The sequence below is a fragment of the Trichomycterus rosablanca genome, chromosome 7, assembly GCF_030014385.1.
Source record: "Trichomycterus rosablanca isolate fTriRos1 chromosome 7, fTriRos1.hap1, whole genome shotgun sequence".
Lineage (NCBI taxonomy): Eukaryota > Metazoa > Chordata > Actinopteri > Siluriformes > Trichomycteridae > Trichomycterus > Trichomycterus rosablanca.
Genome location: NC_085994.1, coordinates 13,835,501 through 13,850,870, shown reverse-complemented (window position 1 = coordinate 13,850,870; position 15,370 = coordinate 13,835,501). Strand labels below are relative to the sequence as shown.

Below are 15,370 nucleotides of genomic sequence, written 5' to 3'. Positions count from 1 at the left end.
CTAGATTGGGAGAAAAAAAACAGGGGTGGACTATTAGATATGGATGCAAGTCTAAGAAAGCATCTGTAATGGATAAATCAGGGTGATGGGGGCCATGTGCAGACTGTTAACTACATATTCTTAACAGGATTTTGGCCTTTTGACTCAACTATGGTGCTCAAACACAGGGATTGGCTGGCAAGTAGGAAGCATCTGCTAGCCCTCACTCTTCCTAATTAGTAGTGTGATAATGTTTTTCAAGTGGGTCAAATATATTTAGTATTTTCTTCCCGTCTGTCTTTCTCAGGGACCTGGCAGCACGAAACTGTCTTGTCAGTGAAAATCACGTGGTAAAGGTGGCTGATTTCGGCTTGAGTCGACTTATGACCGGAGACACATACACCGCTCACGCTGGAGCCAAGTTCCCCATCAAGTGGACCGCTCCAGAAAGCTTGGCGTACAACACCTTCTCTATCAAATCGGATGTCTGGGGTGAGACAGTCCTGCTCCTACATTTGGTCACTTTCTCTCAAAATACAAGAGATCTGCAAAAATCTCTTGTATTGTAAACATTTTCTGACTTGAATAATGGAGTGAACTTGATGTTTATTTTGTGTATTTTGTGTCTGTGTTCTGTAGCATTTGGGGTGCTTCTGTGGGAAATTGCCACCTATGGGATGTCTCCATACCCGGGTATTGACCTGTCCCAGGTCTATGACCTGCTGGAGAAGGGATATCGCATGGAGCAACCTGAAGGCTGTCCTCCTAAAGTCTACGAACTCATGAGAGCTTGTAAGTGCACTCCAAACTGCTATTTCAATCTCAATTACAATCTGTTTAGGATTTTGACTCGCACTTAAGCCCTTGACTGTAAAATTTTGGGTCTATGGGTCTGTCTGACAACTTAGTGAGCATTAGGGATGTAACGATACACTCTACCCACGATGCGATGCGATTTACGATACTGGGTTCACGATACGATTTTTTCCCCCGATTTTTTAAAAGTGAAATTGAAGACAAATTATGACAAAGTTTACTTTTATTATTTCTCTTAAAAAAATTAAATAAAATACTGTAATTGTGCTTATCTTTTATTTATCTAAATAATGAATGCCCTTTTATTTCTGAGGTATTTGGCAACCAGGCGTATAGCACCAGTGACGTCAACCAGGCGAGGTGTATAGCACCAGTGCCCTCTGCTGTTTAAAGTGAATATCGATTCATTATACATATCAAATCGATTTGAATCGTGGAATTTTTGAATCGGTTATTAACTGTCTTGTGGTGCATCGTTACATCCCTAGTGAGCATAGAGCACTTCCTTGTTATTCAGTCAGTTAATCGCTTCAAAATAAGGCACCTTAGTAGGCAGCATGTTAAGGTATCTAAATATTCGGACAGCCTTCTTCTTTCGAAGTGAGAGCTCACTAGGTTTTCACTAGGTTTTCGGACAGACCCAGTGTGTGTGTATGTGTCTGATTGTAAAATATGCTTGTATTACTCTTAACTTTGAACTCCTAAAGGTTTATTAGCACTTACCTTAAATTAATGTCCATGTTTTGTCAGGTTGGCAGTGGAGCCCACTGGACAGACCCTCATTTGCAGAGACCCATCAGGCCTTTGAGACAATGTTTCATGACTCCAGCATCTCAGAGGGTACTGATTAATCCACACTTTCATAGACCAGCGTTTCCCAACCTTTTTTGCACCACTGACCGGTTTCATATAAGATATAATTTCACGGACCGGTGGGAAAGGGAGGATTTAATAATATTCAAACGATGTAAAAATGAGCTTTTTTTTACTGCAACGAGACGCTGCTCCCACCTAGGGGTGACAATAAGACAATAACACCCAAAATAGAAGCAGTGAAAATAAATAGCCCACGGACCGGCCCGGTGGTTGGGAATCACTGTCCTAGACTACTAATATTATCTTTCTACTGTCATGCCAGAACATGGATTTAGCCACTGTGTGAACTGTTCTTTTTATTATTTATCAGTCTAACTAAAGGACCACAGTTTCATGCTTGATTTGTATAAATTCAATGTTATGTAATGCTACCTTTAAATCACATCAAGCCTGTCTTGCTTTGCAGAAGTGGCAGAGGAACTGTGTAAAACTGCGTCGTGCAGTAAGGGAGGGGCACTGCACACCTTCGGACATGACCAGCCCCTCGTGCCCTGTAAATCACGACCACAAAAGAAGCACTCGGACAATAAGGAGAACATGGACGGGCCCGAGAGCCGTCAGGAACCTGGAGCGCACGGTCCTGCAGGTATACCAGCTCGACTCTGCTTGACGCGTCTCCAGCGCAAACTCAGGAGAGTGGGCGTGGTCTTCCCAGATTAATCGAGTTACAATTTATGTAACGTGTAAAAACATAGGGGGATTGTAGCATTTCTGGGGGGTGGGGTTACAGGCATTTCAGTACTTATGTTGTCCTGCAGTATTTAAAATGGGTTTTTAATTATAAGCATGCTTTATGTTATTGATTAGTAGTTTAAACTTATTTAAAAGAACAGCTTTAGAAAAAATTATAAAACTGTTGTAATTAATTTAGGTTTTTATTTATGTAGTGTATTTGATTCATTTGTCCTCTTTTATTTTACACAAGTATACATGTATGCACAAGCACCTAACATCCCTCACCCAATAACGTTCCTGCATGTTGACCTGTGTTTGATTAAAACCAGTGGAATGTTCTGTTGTGTGGCATGATTTAAGTTGTTTCTATTTTTATTTGTGTTTAATTTAATCCATGTGTTTTATATGTTGGTCAGAATCACTGCTAACACACAGTCTGGTCTAAAAAAAATTAACCCTTTTTAGTCTATAACTTGCTCACATTTTTCTAATTAGGCCTAGTGTCACACTGTTTCATCCTTGTTTCATTCTTTTAGGTGACTTCAAAACACTAAAGTGTATACACCGATCAGCCATAACTTAAAAACCACCTTCTTGTTTCTACACTCACTCCATTTGATCAGCTCCACTTACTATATAGAAGCACTTTGTAGTTCTACAATTACTGGCTGTAGTCCATCTGTTTCTCTACATACTTTTTTAGCCTGCTTTCACCCTGTTCTTCAATGGTCAGGACCACCACAGAGCAGGTATTATTTGGGCGGTGGATGATTCTCAGCACTGCAGTGACTATGACATGGTGGTGGTGTGTTAGTGTGTGTTGTGCTGGTATGATTGGATCAGACACAGAAGCGCTGCTGGAGTTTTTAAATACCATGTCTACTCTATTAGACACTCCTACTCCTGGCTGACCTAGTTGGTCCACCTTGTAGATGTAATGTCAGAGATGATCGCTTATCTATTGCTGCTGTTTGAGTTGGTCATCAGTGCTCACAGGATGCTTCCCATGGGGCACAGTTGGTTGGATGTTTTTGGTTGGTGGACTATTCTCAGTCCAGCAGTGACCGTGAGGTGTTTAAAAACTCCATCAGCATTGCTGTGTCTGATCCACTCATACCAGCACAACACACACTAACACACCACCACCATATCAGTGCCACTGCAGTGCTGAGAATGATCCAGCACCTAAATAATACCTGCTCTGTGGTGGTCCTGGGAGAGTCCTGACCATTGAAGAACAGCATGAAAAAGGACTAACAAAGCATGCAGAGAAACAGATGGACTACAGTCAGTAATTGTAGAACTACAAAGTGCTTCTATGTGGTAAGTGGATCACCACTGTTAAATCCCAGGTAGTTTAATGCTGGGTTTTATACAAAGGATCCCATTTAATTGTAATTTTCTGCATGATACTAATTTTTAAACCCAGTACCAGCCAGTCTCCACAAACATCCATCCCATGCCTGCTCCCACACTGCCTTTATTCAGAACACGTGTTTCCAGTAATGTGATGTTTTGTCCTCTTACTGTCCCACACACAAGTATTTAATTTATCTTATTTGAGTTAGCCTTAATGTTTCCTCTGTAGTTACCCTGTAGTGATTTATTCTCAAAAACATTACATTCTTCAATCACAACATGAACAGAACTCAAGTGCATGTTCTGCCATCTGCACAAATGCGTAAATGAGTAATTCTATGCATTTCTTTAAGCCTAAAACATGTTTTAAGACTACTGAACGTGTATCAGCACTCGGGTTCTGATTGGCTGCAAGTGTAATAAGGTTTGTTATTAAGGAGACCTTGGAGAATGATTTTATTTAACTATTATTAACTTTCATGTTTGTACCACCGCTTTATCCGGGTCAGGGTCACTGCAGGTCGAATTCTAGTGCTTTCCTGGGATCACTGGGAAGCACTGCAAGCGAGGCAGTAATACCTAGGAAAGGTTGTCAATTCAACACCGGGTCTTGACAACCTTCCTGAGACATAGCCAATCATGTGTGTGTATAGACACCCCCGAACCCTGGATTCCAGGGCTAACATAATTTACCACTGCACCACTGAGCATTTGATTTCATTTATATATTTGGTAAAAATTTTGTGGCTATTTCACATGTTGTAAATCATGCTCCTGCCCACACTGCCTATATGACCACCCACACCTGTCTGCAGTCCAATTGCGGTTTTTTGAGGATCTGCAGGAATGCAAGGACATGGTCTCAGTTTCTTGATTATTAATTAGAACAATTTGCAGAAATGCCATTGCTATTTTACAGCTTGCGTTATTTTTATGGCACTTTATTGGTCTGCATTGTTTAGGCAGTGAATACTTAGCCTTACAGTCGCTACCTACAGGTTTAAATGTTGTTTGACCACAAATGATGAGCCTTTGTAATTATTATAGCTTAGTTTTCTGACTATTGTAGTGCAAACAGCTTCAGATGGAAAACCTGAATTACAATATAGTGACATCATATTTGCTCAGTAATGATTCAATGCAGGTTGCACAGTAGGTAGCTGATGCTTAACATCATAGCTAAAAAGAAGAAAAAAAGCATACAAGTTATCGGATTGGCTGCTTCTAGGTGTAAGGACAAATAGGTGTGTTTATGACCTGTCCTGATTTGTCGTTCCATTCAGAGTGTAGTCTTGTTGCGTGCCTGGTGTTTTTGGAATAGGCTCCAGATCCACTTCCACTCCTAATGGGATAAAGGCTGAACAAGTCACTACACAGAAATAAATCTTATCTGATCTACCCATTGTTGATCCAGATATTATGAGCCGAAGCTTTCCTGGCAAATCTTATGGCTCAGGGGCATTGAAAACTGAAAAAGGTTAAGTAAGTAAAAGTGTGATAGATCTCTGTGTATGAGATCCCTTGGATGGTTTGTTTCAGGTTGTTCCAAGACACTTAGTATAGGCTTTAGCTAACCATGACCCTGATCATTATAAAATGGTTACAGTAGGTGAAAGAACCCAAAAATGTTTGTTTATTACAGTGTGGCAACTACTTTTAAAGGTTCTTACTTGTAGCAGGTTATCTATAATTTGAGTGTGTATCAGAAATGTATCATTGTTCTTCTCTAATCTGATGTATATGTTCATGCATTCCAGGCTCTCTGCTGGGAGGTGATAGTGGTTCCAGCAGCTCTCCTGCTCTGCCTCGCAAGCAAAGAGACAAATCCCCCTCCGGCCTGCTTGATGATCCACTGGATTCCTCGTTCACCCGTGACCGCAAGACTGGCTTCTTCAGCTCCTTTATGAAGAAGAAATCATCATCATCATCTGCTTCCGCCTCCCAACTTCAGCACAATCTTCCCATGCCCCCCAAGAGGAGCAGCTCCTGTCGGGAGATGGAGACACATCCTCATAAAAAGTATGAACCCACAATTGGGTTTGGAGCTCCTCCACCTCCGCTGCCTCAGACTGATAGCCTAGGTTTCTCTCCATCTCACGGGGAGGGAAACCATGTTCAGTCACGCTGCTGTGGAGCTACATTTGGACAGAAGTTTTCTGCATCGAACACCTCTGCCCCTACTCAAGTCGGCAGCAGCAGTAGCTGGGCAGGCCTCGCTGGCTTTTTTACCCCACGCCTTATTAAAAAGACTTTGGGCATACGAACCGGGAAGCCCTCTGTAACTGATGAAGGAGGTGGAGGAGCCAGACCCTTTCCTCGGTCAAATTCCACATCATCTATGTCAGCCGGTTTGCCGGATTTGGAGCGCATGGCATTAACTTTACCTAGAAATCGAAGCAAACCACCACTGGAGCGTACAGCTTCTACTAGTTCACAGCCAGAGAATGGTGCCTCACGGCCTCCAGACGTGGTACCAAAAAAGCTGGACGAGGGTACAGCACAAATACGGGACAGACCCAAAGCTAAACTACTGCCACGTGGGGTATCAGTGGGCTCAGGAGGTGCAAGGGCACCAGGGGTGGGTGGAGAAGCTGAGCCCGATGTTCGGGGTAAAGAGGTCCAGGATGACAGGTCGGCCTGGTCTTCCCCATCTAAAATGTTGGTCGGCCCACACAACCACAAAGTCCCGGTTCTGATTTCACCAACTCTAAAACCCGGCCAAACTGACCCGCACGTAGTCGGTGTAGACTCTCAGGGCAACCGCTTTAGACTGCTAGCTGACAGTGGCGGTGACAGGCCACGGCTCATAAAGCCTAAGTGCGCACCACCTCCTCCACCCACACTACGTTCCCTTCAACACTCCTATAGCCTAGACGGAGCCGAGGAGTCATCAAGTGCAGGCTCGGACTTCAACGGAGACGGGATCAAAAGAGTAGGAAGAGGCCCTGGAGGAGCTCGACCATGCATACCGCCACCACAAGCACCTACAATACCTACAGCCACTTCGTCTACTTCAACAGCTTCGACCAAGATGGCTAATGGTGGCACAACGTCTGCCTCCACAAAGCTGACTTTAAGAAGGACCCGGCAGCAGGTGGAGCGTGTGCCTCTGGAGAAGGTGAGTAAGGAGGCTTTGCTAGAGTGTGCCGAGTACCTAAGCCTTGCACTCTATAGCACTGAGCCATCCTCCAGCAGCCAGGTCTTGGACGCTGGTCACCAGTTACTTGACTACTGCTCTGGCTACGTAGACTGCATCCCACAGATGCGTAACAAGTTTGCCTTTCGAGAGGCAGTAGGAAAACTTGAACTCAGTCTTCAGGAGCTGCGAGCTTCTTCTACGGGTGGGGGAGGAGCTGGGTCATGCCCTGCTTTGGACAACTTGCACTCTTGTATTAAAGAAATCAGTGATGTGGTGCAAAGGTAGCTAGTGGGGTTTCATAAATCCTCACTACCCCAATAGTTTTTTTTTTTTTTTTTTTTTTTTTTTTTTTTTTTTACAATTTTGTTTTTTTTAAGGTGTTTTGTAAATATTTTGGGACGGAAAATATTGTCTCAAAAGTACCTCAGTGAAATCACTACAAATGGTCTCTTCCACTTATGCCATTTACAGTGGACTTTCTCTTCAACAGCACCAGTTGGGAACAGAGTTTTAAACTTGTAAATAAGCTTGTTGTCCAAAACAAATGACACACAATCCCTTTTCCACCAGGTTTGTCTATTCATTTTGTGATTTTTTTTTACACAAATTATTGTTACACAAATATGTTCTTACAATAACTGGATCTTATAGTATCTGAATGCACAACAATCCTACCAACATAGATGATGATCAAGCATGAACTGGCTATGATGCAGTGCACACTGGTTAATATTCACAGTACTGGGCATTTAACACGTGTATCATGCTATTTGTGCCACCTTTAATTCACTGATTCCATGCATTAGTGTATAGACATTTCAGAATTTGTTGAAGTAATTGTTCTGTAGCAATGTATGAATGTCCTGTCTAAAGGCACGGTGCGGTTTTATGATCGAAAAAAGGTTTAGTCAGCATGGCATAAGTCTAAGTTAGCTTGGCATGTCCATAAAGAGTTGGTGTTACTGCAGGTTTTGCAATCTGACCAGGCAGAAGCTAGGTTTGATGCAACCTTGATCATTAAACTATTGTTCAAGTGTATCTACAGTCACACCAGCCTCTTGTTGATAAAATTAAGTACCAGAGGCATGGAGTATCATCTCTGTCAACGTTCAACATGTTCTCCACAATAGGCCGTATATGCAAGTGTTCTCCAGTAATGTAACTTCAAATGCTTTGTGGAAAATCTAGATATATGTAAAGACAGTCAGATTCCTTCTAGAAATTTCAACTCACTGATTAATTGTTCACAGACACAAAATGCCTGACAAGCCAGACCAACTTAGTGGCGACTAAGAATACACACTAATAATGGCAGATTATTTTAAATGGGTTTTAAAGTGCCACAGCACCAAGGTCCTGAGGACATGGGTTCAAACCTCAAGAACCTGGTGTATGTGTGGGTTTCCTCTTGCTACAAGGAATTCCACAGTAAAGGTTTCCTAAAATACACCTCAGAAAAGCATTAAGTTTATCTTTTTTTTTTTTACTGTTTTTAAGGGCATTTTAGAAAAAATAAACATAATTAAAGGTGATTTACTTTATGCTTACTATTTACAACAGTTCTCAGTTTGAGCTAGCAAGCGCCTAAAAAAGTGCGGTTCCTCTTAGCCAGCAGATAGCATAGCATACCATGTAAATGTCTGCCGCTATCTGGTGGTAAAGTGTGAAATTACATGTACTACATTAAAACCTAGGGATTCTGGAGGTGTTGTAAGACGTTAATTCCGTAAAATATACGGGTATATCATGGATAACCCCATGTTTAAACTTTTTATGCCACATGTGTATCCAAAATTTAGGCTAATGTTATGCATCAAGTGTTTTCCTGCAGCGTGCCAAAGCAGCAAGCTATCTTGCAGTCTAGGCACACTATCAAAACACACTAACAACTGGTACACTCAAAACAGTTGTTAGCTATTATTTTACTATTATTTAACCAGGTACAGCAAATTTAGCTGGTTATGTGAGATAATCGCTCATTTCACAAAAACAAACGCACAGACAGAGTATATTCTCTTTGCCTCTTAAACTTGACGTGTGTTAGTCATGACAGGGAAAAGTCTTCCAGCTTGCTACATGTGCCGTGTTGCTTTTGGTGTCATACAGGCTACAGAATGCGTTCATTAGTTACAACTCAACTTTTAAGTGTACTGGATTAATTGTACGGGGTTTTTTCGTCCACATGAAATGCAGGCACAAGTTTTGACACTGTTTCTATAGACCCACAAACCCAAAACCTGAACGACAGCAACTTCACTGCAATATTGCTTGATATAAGTGACACAGCAGTTTGCCAGTTTTATAGCACATTGATTTGTACAGTTTCTTTAACTTTAGAATGTCTTCAGATGAAACCTTGAACTTGAATTGTAAATTATTTGTTATTAAAAGCACAGGCATATTTGTTTCGATATAAGTGCAGTTTGTCCTAATCTACAAAAAGCATTATCGATTTTTTTTTCTCTCTTTTAGAGGATCTATAACACAAATGCATCTGTCAAAAATAATGTCATATGCAGGTGGTGCAGCGGTAAAAACACACGCTGCAACCAGAGCTGGGATCTCGAAAACATTGTATTGAATCTCAGCTCTGCCTTGCCGGCTGAGGCTGAGCGGCCACATGAGCAACGATTGGCCTGTTGTTCAGATGGGCAGGACTAAGCCGGATATGGGTCTCTCTCTGTCAGACTGCTGCAATTACAACCTCTCCTGGCTGATTAGAGGTGCCTACACAGAGGTGAAGAAAGAGTGCTCTTAGGGTGTGTCTCTCCGTACACAACGCTGGGTGGCACAACACTCGTCAATGTGTGGGTGATAAGATGCATACGGCTTGCTGCCCATGTGTCGGAGGGGGCGTGGGTTAGCTTTAATCTCCTCGGGCAGAGCGAGGATTGGCATAGGTGGAGAGGAAGCGTGATGCAATTGGGCAATTGGACGCACTAAAAGGGGAGAAAATGCATTTTTTTTTAAAATAATTATAATAATAATGTCATGAATTTCTATGCTTCAGCCTGTCCGTATTACATTAAAAACAGTAGTTTGAACTATGGAATCAGGTAACTTTACCTTCTTCAATGTGTAGATTTTAAAATGAAGGTCTAAAACAGGCTGGTAATTTTATTTTTCATTGTATTCAAAGCCATGTAATGAATGATATTACAGTAATTATGTACTTTTAACACTGGATGCAACTTAAAGCAAAGAATATTATGTCTTTTGTTTGTATTATCATATAGTTTTAGATTCCATCCATTTGAAAGTCTGATGCTTGGTCCTTTCGTCTACTATAAGCAGTTTTCACAAATACATTGTGCCTTTTTAAACAATTTCCTAGTCAACAAACAGAAATACATGGGGAGGATGGCAATAAAGAAGTACACCTGATACAGATTAAAATCTTGTTGATTTATCACGGATTATAAGATGTTTGACTTGAACAGAAAGATGTGCAATGTTTGTCCTGTATCCGTAAAAAATGCAGGTCTTTTAAGAGGATTTTTTTTCTGATGAGGTTTTTCATTGGATGGATTGTGTTACAATTACTTATTCTTGAATTATTGGGGGGAACAAAAGAAAGATAACTACTCATAGCGTCTAGAAGTTTAATGTTATTTTTAAATGAATCTGTTACCAGTATTTTACAGTCACATTCATTTGGTATAGAAAGGTTTAAAAAATCCAGTATGTACATGTCAGTTTTTCATTTTACAGGAGCATTTTTTAATTAAGAATCTAAAAGGCTTGCCGCTCAGGTGGCGCAGCGGTAAAACATGCTAGCACACCAGAGCTGACATATCGAATGTATGGGTTCGAAACTCAGCTCTGCCATCTGGCTGGGCTTGGCGGCTGTATGAACAACGATTGGCTTGTTGTTCATACAGGGCGGGAAGCCGGAGAGGGACTTCACAACTGATGCAATTATGACCTCTGCTGGCTGGTTGATGGCACCTGCACATAGTTGAGGAATAATGTGGACAGGGTGTGGCTCTCCTTACACAAAGCTGATCCACATATGAACTCGCCTCGTGCAGGTGAAAAGATGCAGTCGGCTACTGTTCACGTGTCGGAGGGGGCGTGTGACAGTTTCGCTCACCTCAGTCAGAAGTGGGGATCAGCATCAGTAGAGTGGAAGCGTAATGCAATTGTGCATTACTCAAATAATTTATTTGCCTTTCATTTATTTGACCTTTAATTAAATTTCATCTGTTCATTATAAACATTGTCAGGTTTGCCAGGTATTATTAATAGAGAATTAATTTAAATTTCCGACTGTCTGCTTGTCCAAGTTCAAACCTTTAGGCAGTGCATACAATTCAAGACTTAGTTCCCCAAGTTTTTCCTCTATGTTTTTGACACTGTGCTTTTATTTATTTTTTGTTTTATTTATACATTTGTATGATATAATGAATCATTTTTAAAATCATTTTTGAAATCATTTTCCTGAAGATTGTCCTCTGTATGGGAAGGTTTTAAGTTTGTGGATTTTGATGTTCTATTTTTTTTTTATGTTATACCAAAGGCCTCCTCTGCAAGTGCAATGACAAATGGAACACTCTTAATTTTGAATATGTGAATTTTAACAGGGATTAAATAGGGCAGAGGTCGACAGAATAACAGTATTTTTCTGTTATGTAAAAAGTATATTTTGTGTGATTCTAATTTAAAACTCACTTTTAATAGCATATTACTGTGAAGTGCTTTCTCAGTGTTACACTAAATGTACATAGAATTAAAAAGGATTGAAGATACTCTTTCTGCAGTGTGTTTTTTTTTTTATGTACTGTATTTAAAACCTGGTGAATGACATTGTTAGACTGTTGATTCATTTGTTTAGCCTCAACCTAATTCATCTTCTTCAGTAAAGAGTAGCTATACACAATTACTGCATTGCATCAAACATAAAAAATGGTATGTTTGTATGGTTGAAAAAGTATATTATTTTAAAACTGGTAGTGATTAAAGGTACTGTAATTCCAGAAAACACAGGATATCTACATTAGCTGAAATTGGTCAGGATGCTTATAGTAGGTAGTATAGTGTTTATTCAATGTGTTCAATATTATTTTTTAAATAATACAGTGGGCCGCTCAGGTGGCGCAGCGGTAAAGTATGCTAGCTCACCAGTTGGGGTTTCGAATACATCGTATCGAACCTCGGCTCTGCCTTTCCGACTAGGCTGGGCGGCTGTATGAACAACGATTGGCTGTTGTTCAGGGTTGTTAGTCGGATCATAGGTCCTCATAACTGGTGCGACTGCGACCACTGCTGGCTGACTGATGGCGCCTGCACAGGGCTGAGGAATAATGCTGATGGGGGTGTGGCCCTCCATACACAGGGCCCGTCAAGTGTAAGAACTCGACTCATGCAGGTGAAAAATGCATTATCTGTACTGACTGTGTGTACCGGAGGGGGCGCATGTCAGTTGAGAGGCGTCCTTAGTCAGCGGTGAAGGGTCGAATCAGTATAGAGGACACATTCAGGGTAATTGGACATGACTAGACTGGGGGATAAAAATTATATAATAAAAAAAAAAAAAATAATACAGTGGTACCTTGAAACTCAGTATCAATTGGTTCTGGGAGTGGCGTTGAGTTTCAAGGTATTTTTTTTTCTATGTATGGAAAATCTGTTAATGCATTCCATTGTGGACTTGCATATATTTTAGGCTTATGTAAAAAAAATGGGGTTGTTTTTAACACTTATACACTGAAAATAACACAAATATAATATAAAAAGCTGATTCTTACAATTTTTTCAGAAAGCCGAGCTGTAACACAAGTTTAAAATTGAAACAGTGAGGAAAATTCAGCTAGAGATTTTGGTATCATGCTTAACATTGTATTTTAGGTACTAGTCTATCTAATCATACTACAATGGTGAAGACTATTAATCACAGCATAACACCAAGTCAGTTAAACTTCAGTGATATCAATCTGTCCAGTTATAAATCATAAGCAATTGTGAATCAGCTTCACCTGTTTGGTGCAAATGAAAGTGACAACCCCCAACAAATCCAATGGTTTTGCAGATGATGGCCACAGTTACTTTTTCCTTCTTTTCCTTCCTGACTGATTTTTCTCTCACATTGCTAGGTCTTTGTCAATACTAGTAGCATGTGGCAGTACCTGCAGCCCATTCAGGTTGCTCAAGTAGTCCATTTTCTCCAGAATGGCACATTCATAAGTGCTGTTGCAAGAAGGTTTGCCAAACTCTAGAAATAGACTCGATGAGGGCTTGACACCCCCTAGTGGGACCTGTGCTCACAGCCCAGCACCATGCAGCAGGTCCGCCATTGGCGTGGGTTCACTCTGAGCATGTGACAGGCATGAAAAAATTCGAGACGCTGTGGTGAACATTATGCTGCTTGCAACATCATCCAGCATGACCGGTTTGATGGTAGGTCATTGGAGGTCTAGGAAGGCTTTTCCTTTGAGAGTGACACAAACCTCCACATGCTACCTAATGGTACCCTGACTGCTGTTAGGAACTAGGATGAAATCCTCAGAGCCACTGTCAGATCTTATGATGGTGCAGTGGTACCTGGGTTTCTCCTGGTGCAGGACAAAGTCTGGCCTCATGTGGCGAAAGTGTGTATGTGTATCAGGGCATCCAATGCCTCTGAGTACTGCCACAGACTGTCCCGGAGCTCACTGATGCCCTGAAATCCATGTCTGGAAGGAGTTGCCCTTGAGCAAGGCTTTTAAACCTCAATTGCTCAAATTGTATTCAGTCATAATGGTAAGTCTCCTTAGATAGAAGTGTCTGATAAATGCCACACATGTAAATGTGGCTGTACCATGGCACTCAAGGCCATTAGCTGGGCTGAAGTGATTATGCAGGTCCATTTTAGTCAGGGTGGCCATGCAGATTTAAAAGCTTGGTCAAACTAGTTATATTTAGCTGCTTAGGTTGTGCAGCGGTAAAACATGTTAGCACACTAGAGCTGACATTTTGAACTAGTCGGTTCGAAACTCAGCTCTGCCATCCAGCAGCCTGGGTGCCTACATGAACAACAGTTGGCTGTTGTTCATACAGGGTAGGAAATTGGATAGGGCAGTGGTCCCCAACCACCGGGCCACGGACCGGTACCGGGCTATTTATTACCGGGCCACACAGAAAGTATGAATAATTAGAGATCGCTAGAAAAGCAGTTTTCACTGCTTCTATTTCGGGTGTTATTGTCTTATTGTCACCCCTAGGAAGGAGCAGCGTCTCGTTGCAGAGAAAAAGCTCATTTTACACAGTTTGTAAGCAATATATATTTTTTCTCCCCTATTCTAGTTGTGTCCAATTACCCTGAAGTCCTCTATACTGGTTCGACCCTTCACCACTGACTGAGGACGCCTCTCAACTGACATGTGCCTCCTCCGGTACGCAATCAGTACAGACTGCATTTTTCACCTGCACTAGTCGAGTTCATACACTAATGGACGCTGTGTACAGAGGGTCACACCCCTATCAGCATTATTCCTCAGCCCTGTGCAGGCGCCATCAGTCAGCCAGCAGGGGCCGCAGTTGTACCAGTTATGAGGACCTATGATCCGACTCTCTGCCCTCTAACCCTGAACAACAGTCAGTCGTTGTTCATGCTGCCGCCCAACCCAGTCGGAGAGGTAGAGTCGAGATTCGATGCGATGCATTCAGAACCCCAACTCTGGTGCACTAGCGTACTTTACCGCTGCGCCATGTTATTAAATCTTCCCGCCCCTGCGGGTCTGTGAAAATTATATCTTATATGAAACTGGTCCGTTGTGCAAATAAGGTTGGGAAATGCTGGGATAGGGACCTCATAACCTCATAACATGCAGTTACGATCTCTGCTGGCTGGTTGATTGCGCCTGCACAGAGTCGAGGAATAATGCATTGATCAGGGTGTGGCTCCGTACACAAAGCTGATCCGCATATGAACTCGCCTTGTGCAGGTGAAAAGATGCAGTCGGCTACTGCACACGTCGGATGGGGGTGTGTGTCTCGCTCTCCTCAGTCAGAAGTGGTGATCAGCATCAGTAAAGAGGAAGCGTAATGCAGTCGGGTAATTGGACATGACTACATTGGGAGGAAAATTGGGAGGAAAAAACAAACAAACAAAAAACTAATTATGTTGGTCAACCAGATTAAACTTTAGTTAATTCAGTTAAAAATCTCACATAAGCTGTTTATGTTGGTCAGCCAGTTGTGAAACTGATTAGTTAGGTCGACCATCTTGGTCTGGCTGTTTATATTGGTCCACTAACTTGGTCAGGTACTGGTTAGATTGAAACGATTGTTTAATATGGCTAATATGGCTACTCATGAATAGGGAATTTATTGTTCTGGTAGGACTGATCAGTTCTTAGAGCTTTTAGATTTTTGGGAAATACTGCCCAACACAGTCCAACCTTTATTATTAAATGTGTTCATTGTACAGTACATTGTAAATGTGAGCATTACGTCTTGGTTTTGTGTACCAATGACGTCAACCGAACAGGGATTTGTTGTTCTTTGATGTGAACAGATGGGGGAGACGTTGTGCCATCTACTATACAT

At 41.6% G+C, this 15,370-nt stretch overlaps 1 protein-coding gene across 1 annotated transcript in view; it reads left to right on the top strand.

Moving 5' to 3' along the window:
* abl2 (c-abl oncogene 2, non-receptor tyrosine kinase) overlaps positions 1 to 7,129 on the top strand; it is a 47,627-nt gene extending 40,498 nt beyond the window's left edge. Inside the window, exons 7-11 of the mRNA XM_062999035.1 lie at positions 287 to 471; positions 619 to 771; positions 1,546 to 1,635; positions 2,078 to 2,284; positions 5,463 to 7,129. Coding sequence (XP_062855105.1) covers positions 287 to 471; positions 619 to 771; positions 1,546 to 1,635; positions 2,078 to 2,284; positions 5,463 to 7,129 — 2,302 coding nt within the window. The remainder of the gene's footprint in view (positions 1 to 286; positions 472 to 618; positions 772 to 1,545; positions 1,636 to 2,077; positions 2,285 to 5,462) is intronic.
* Positions 7,130 to 15,370: the final 8,241 nt, after the last annotated feature.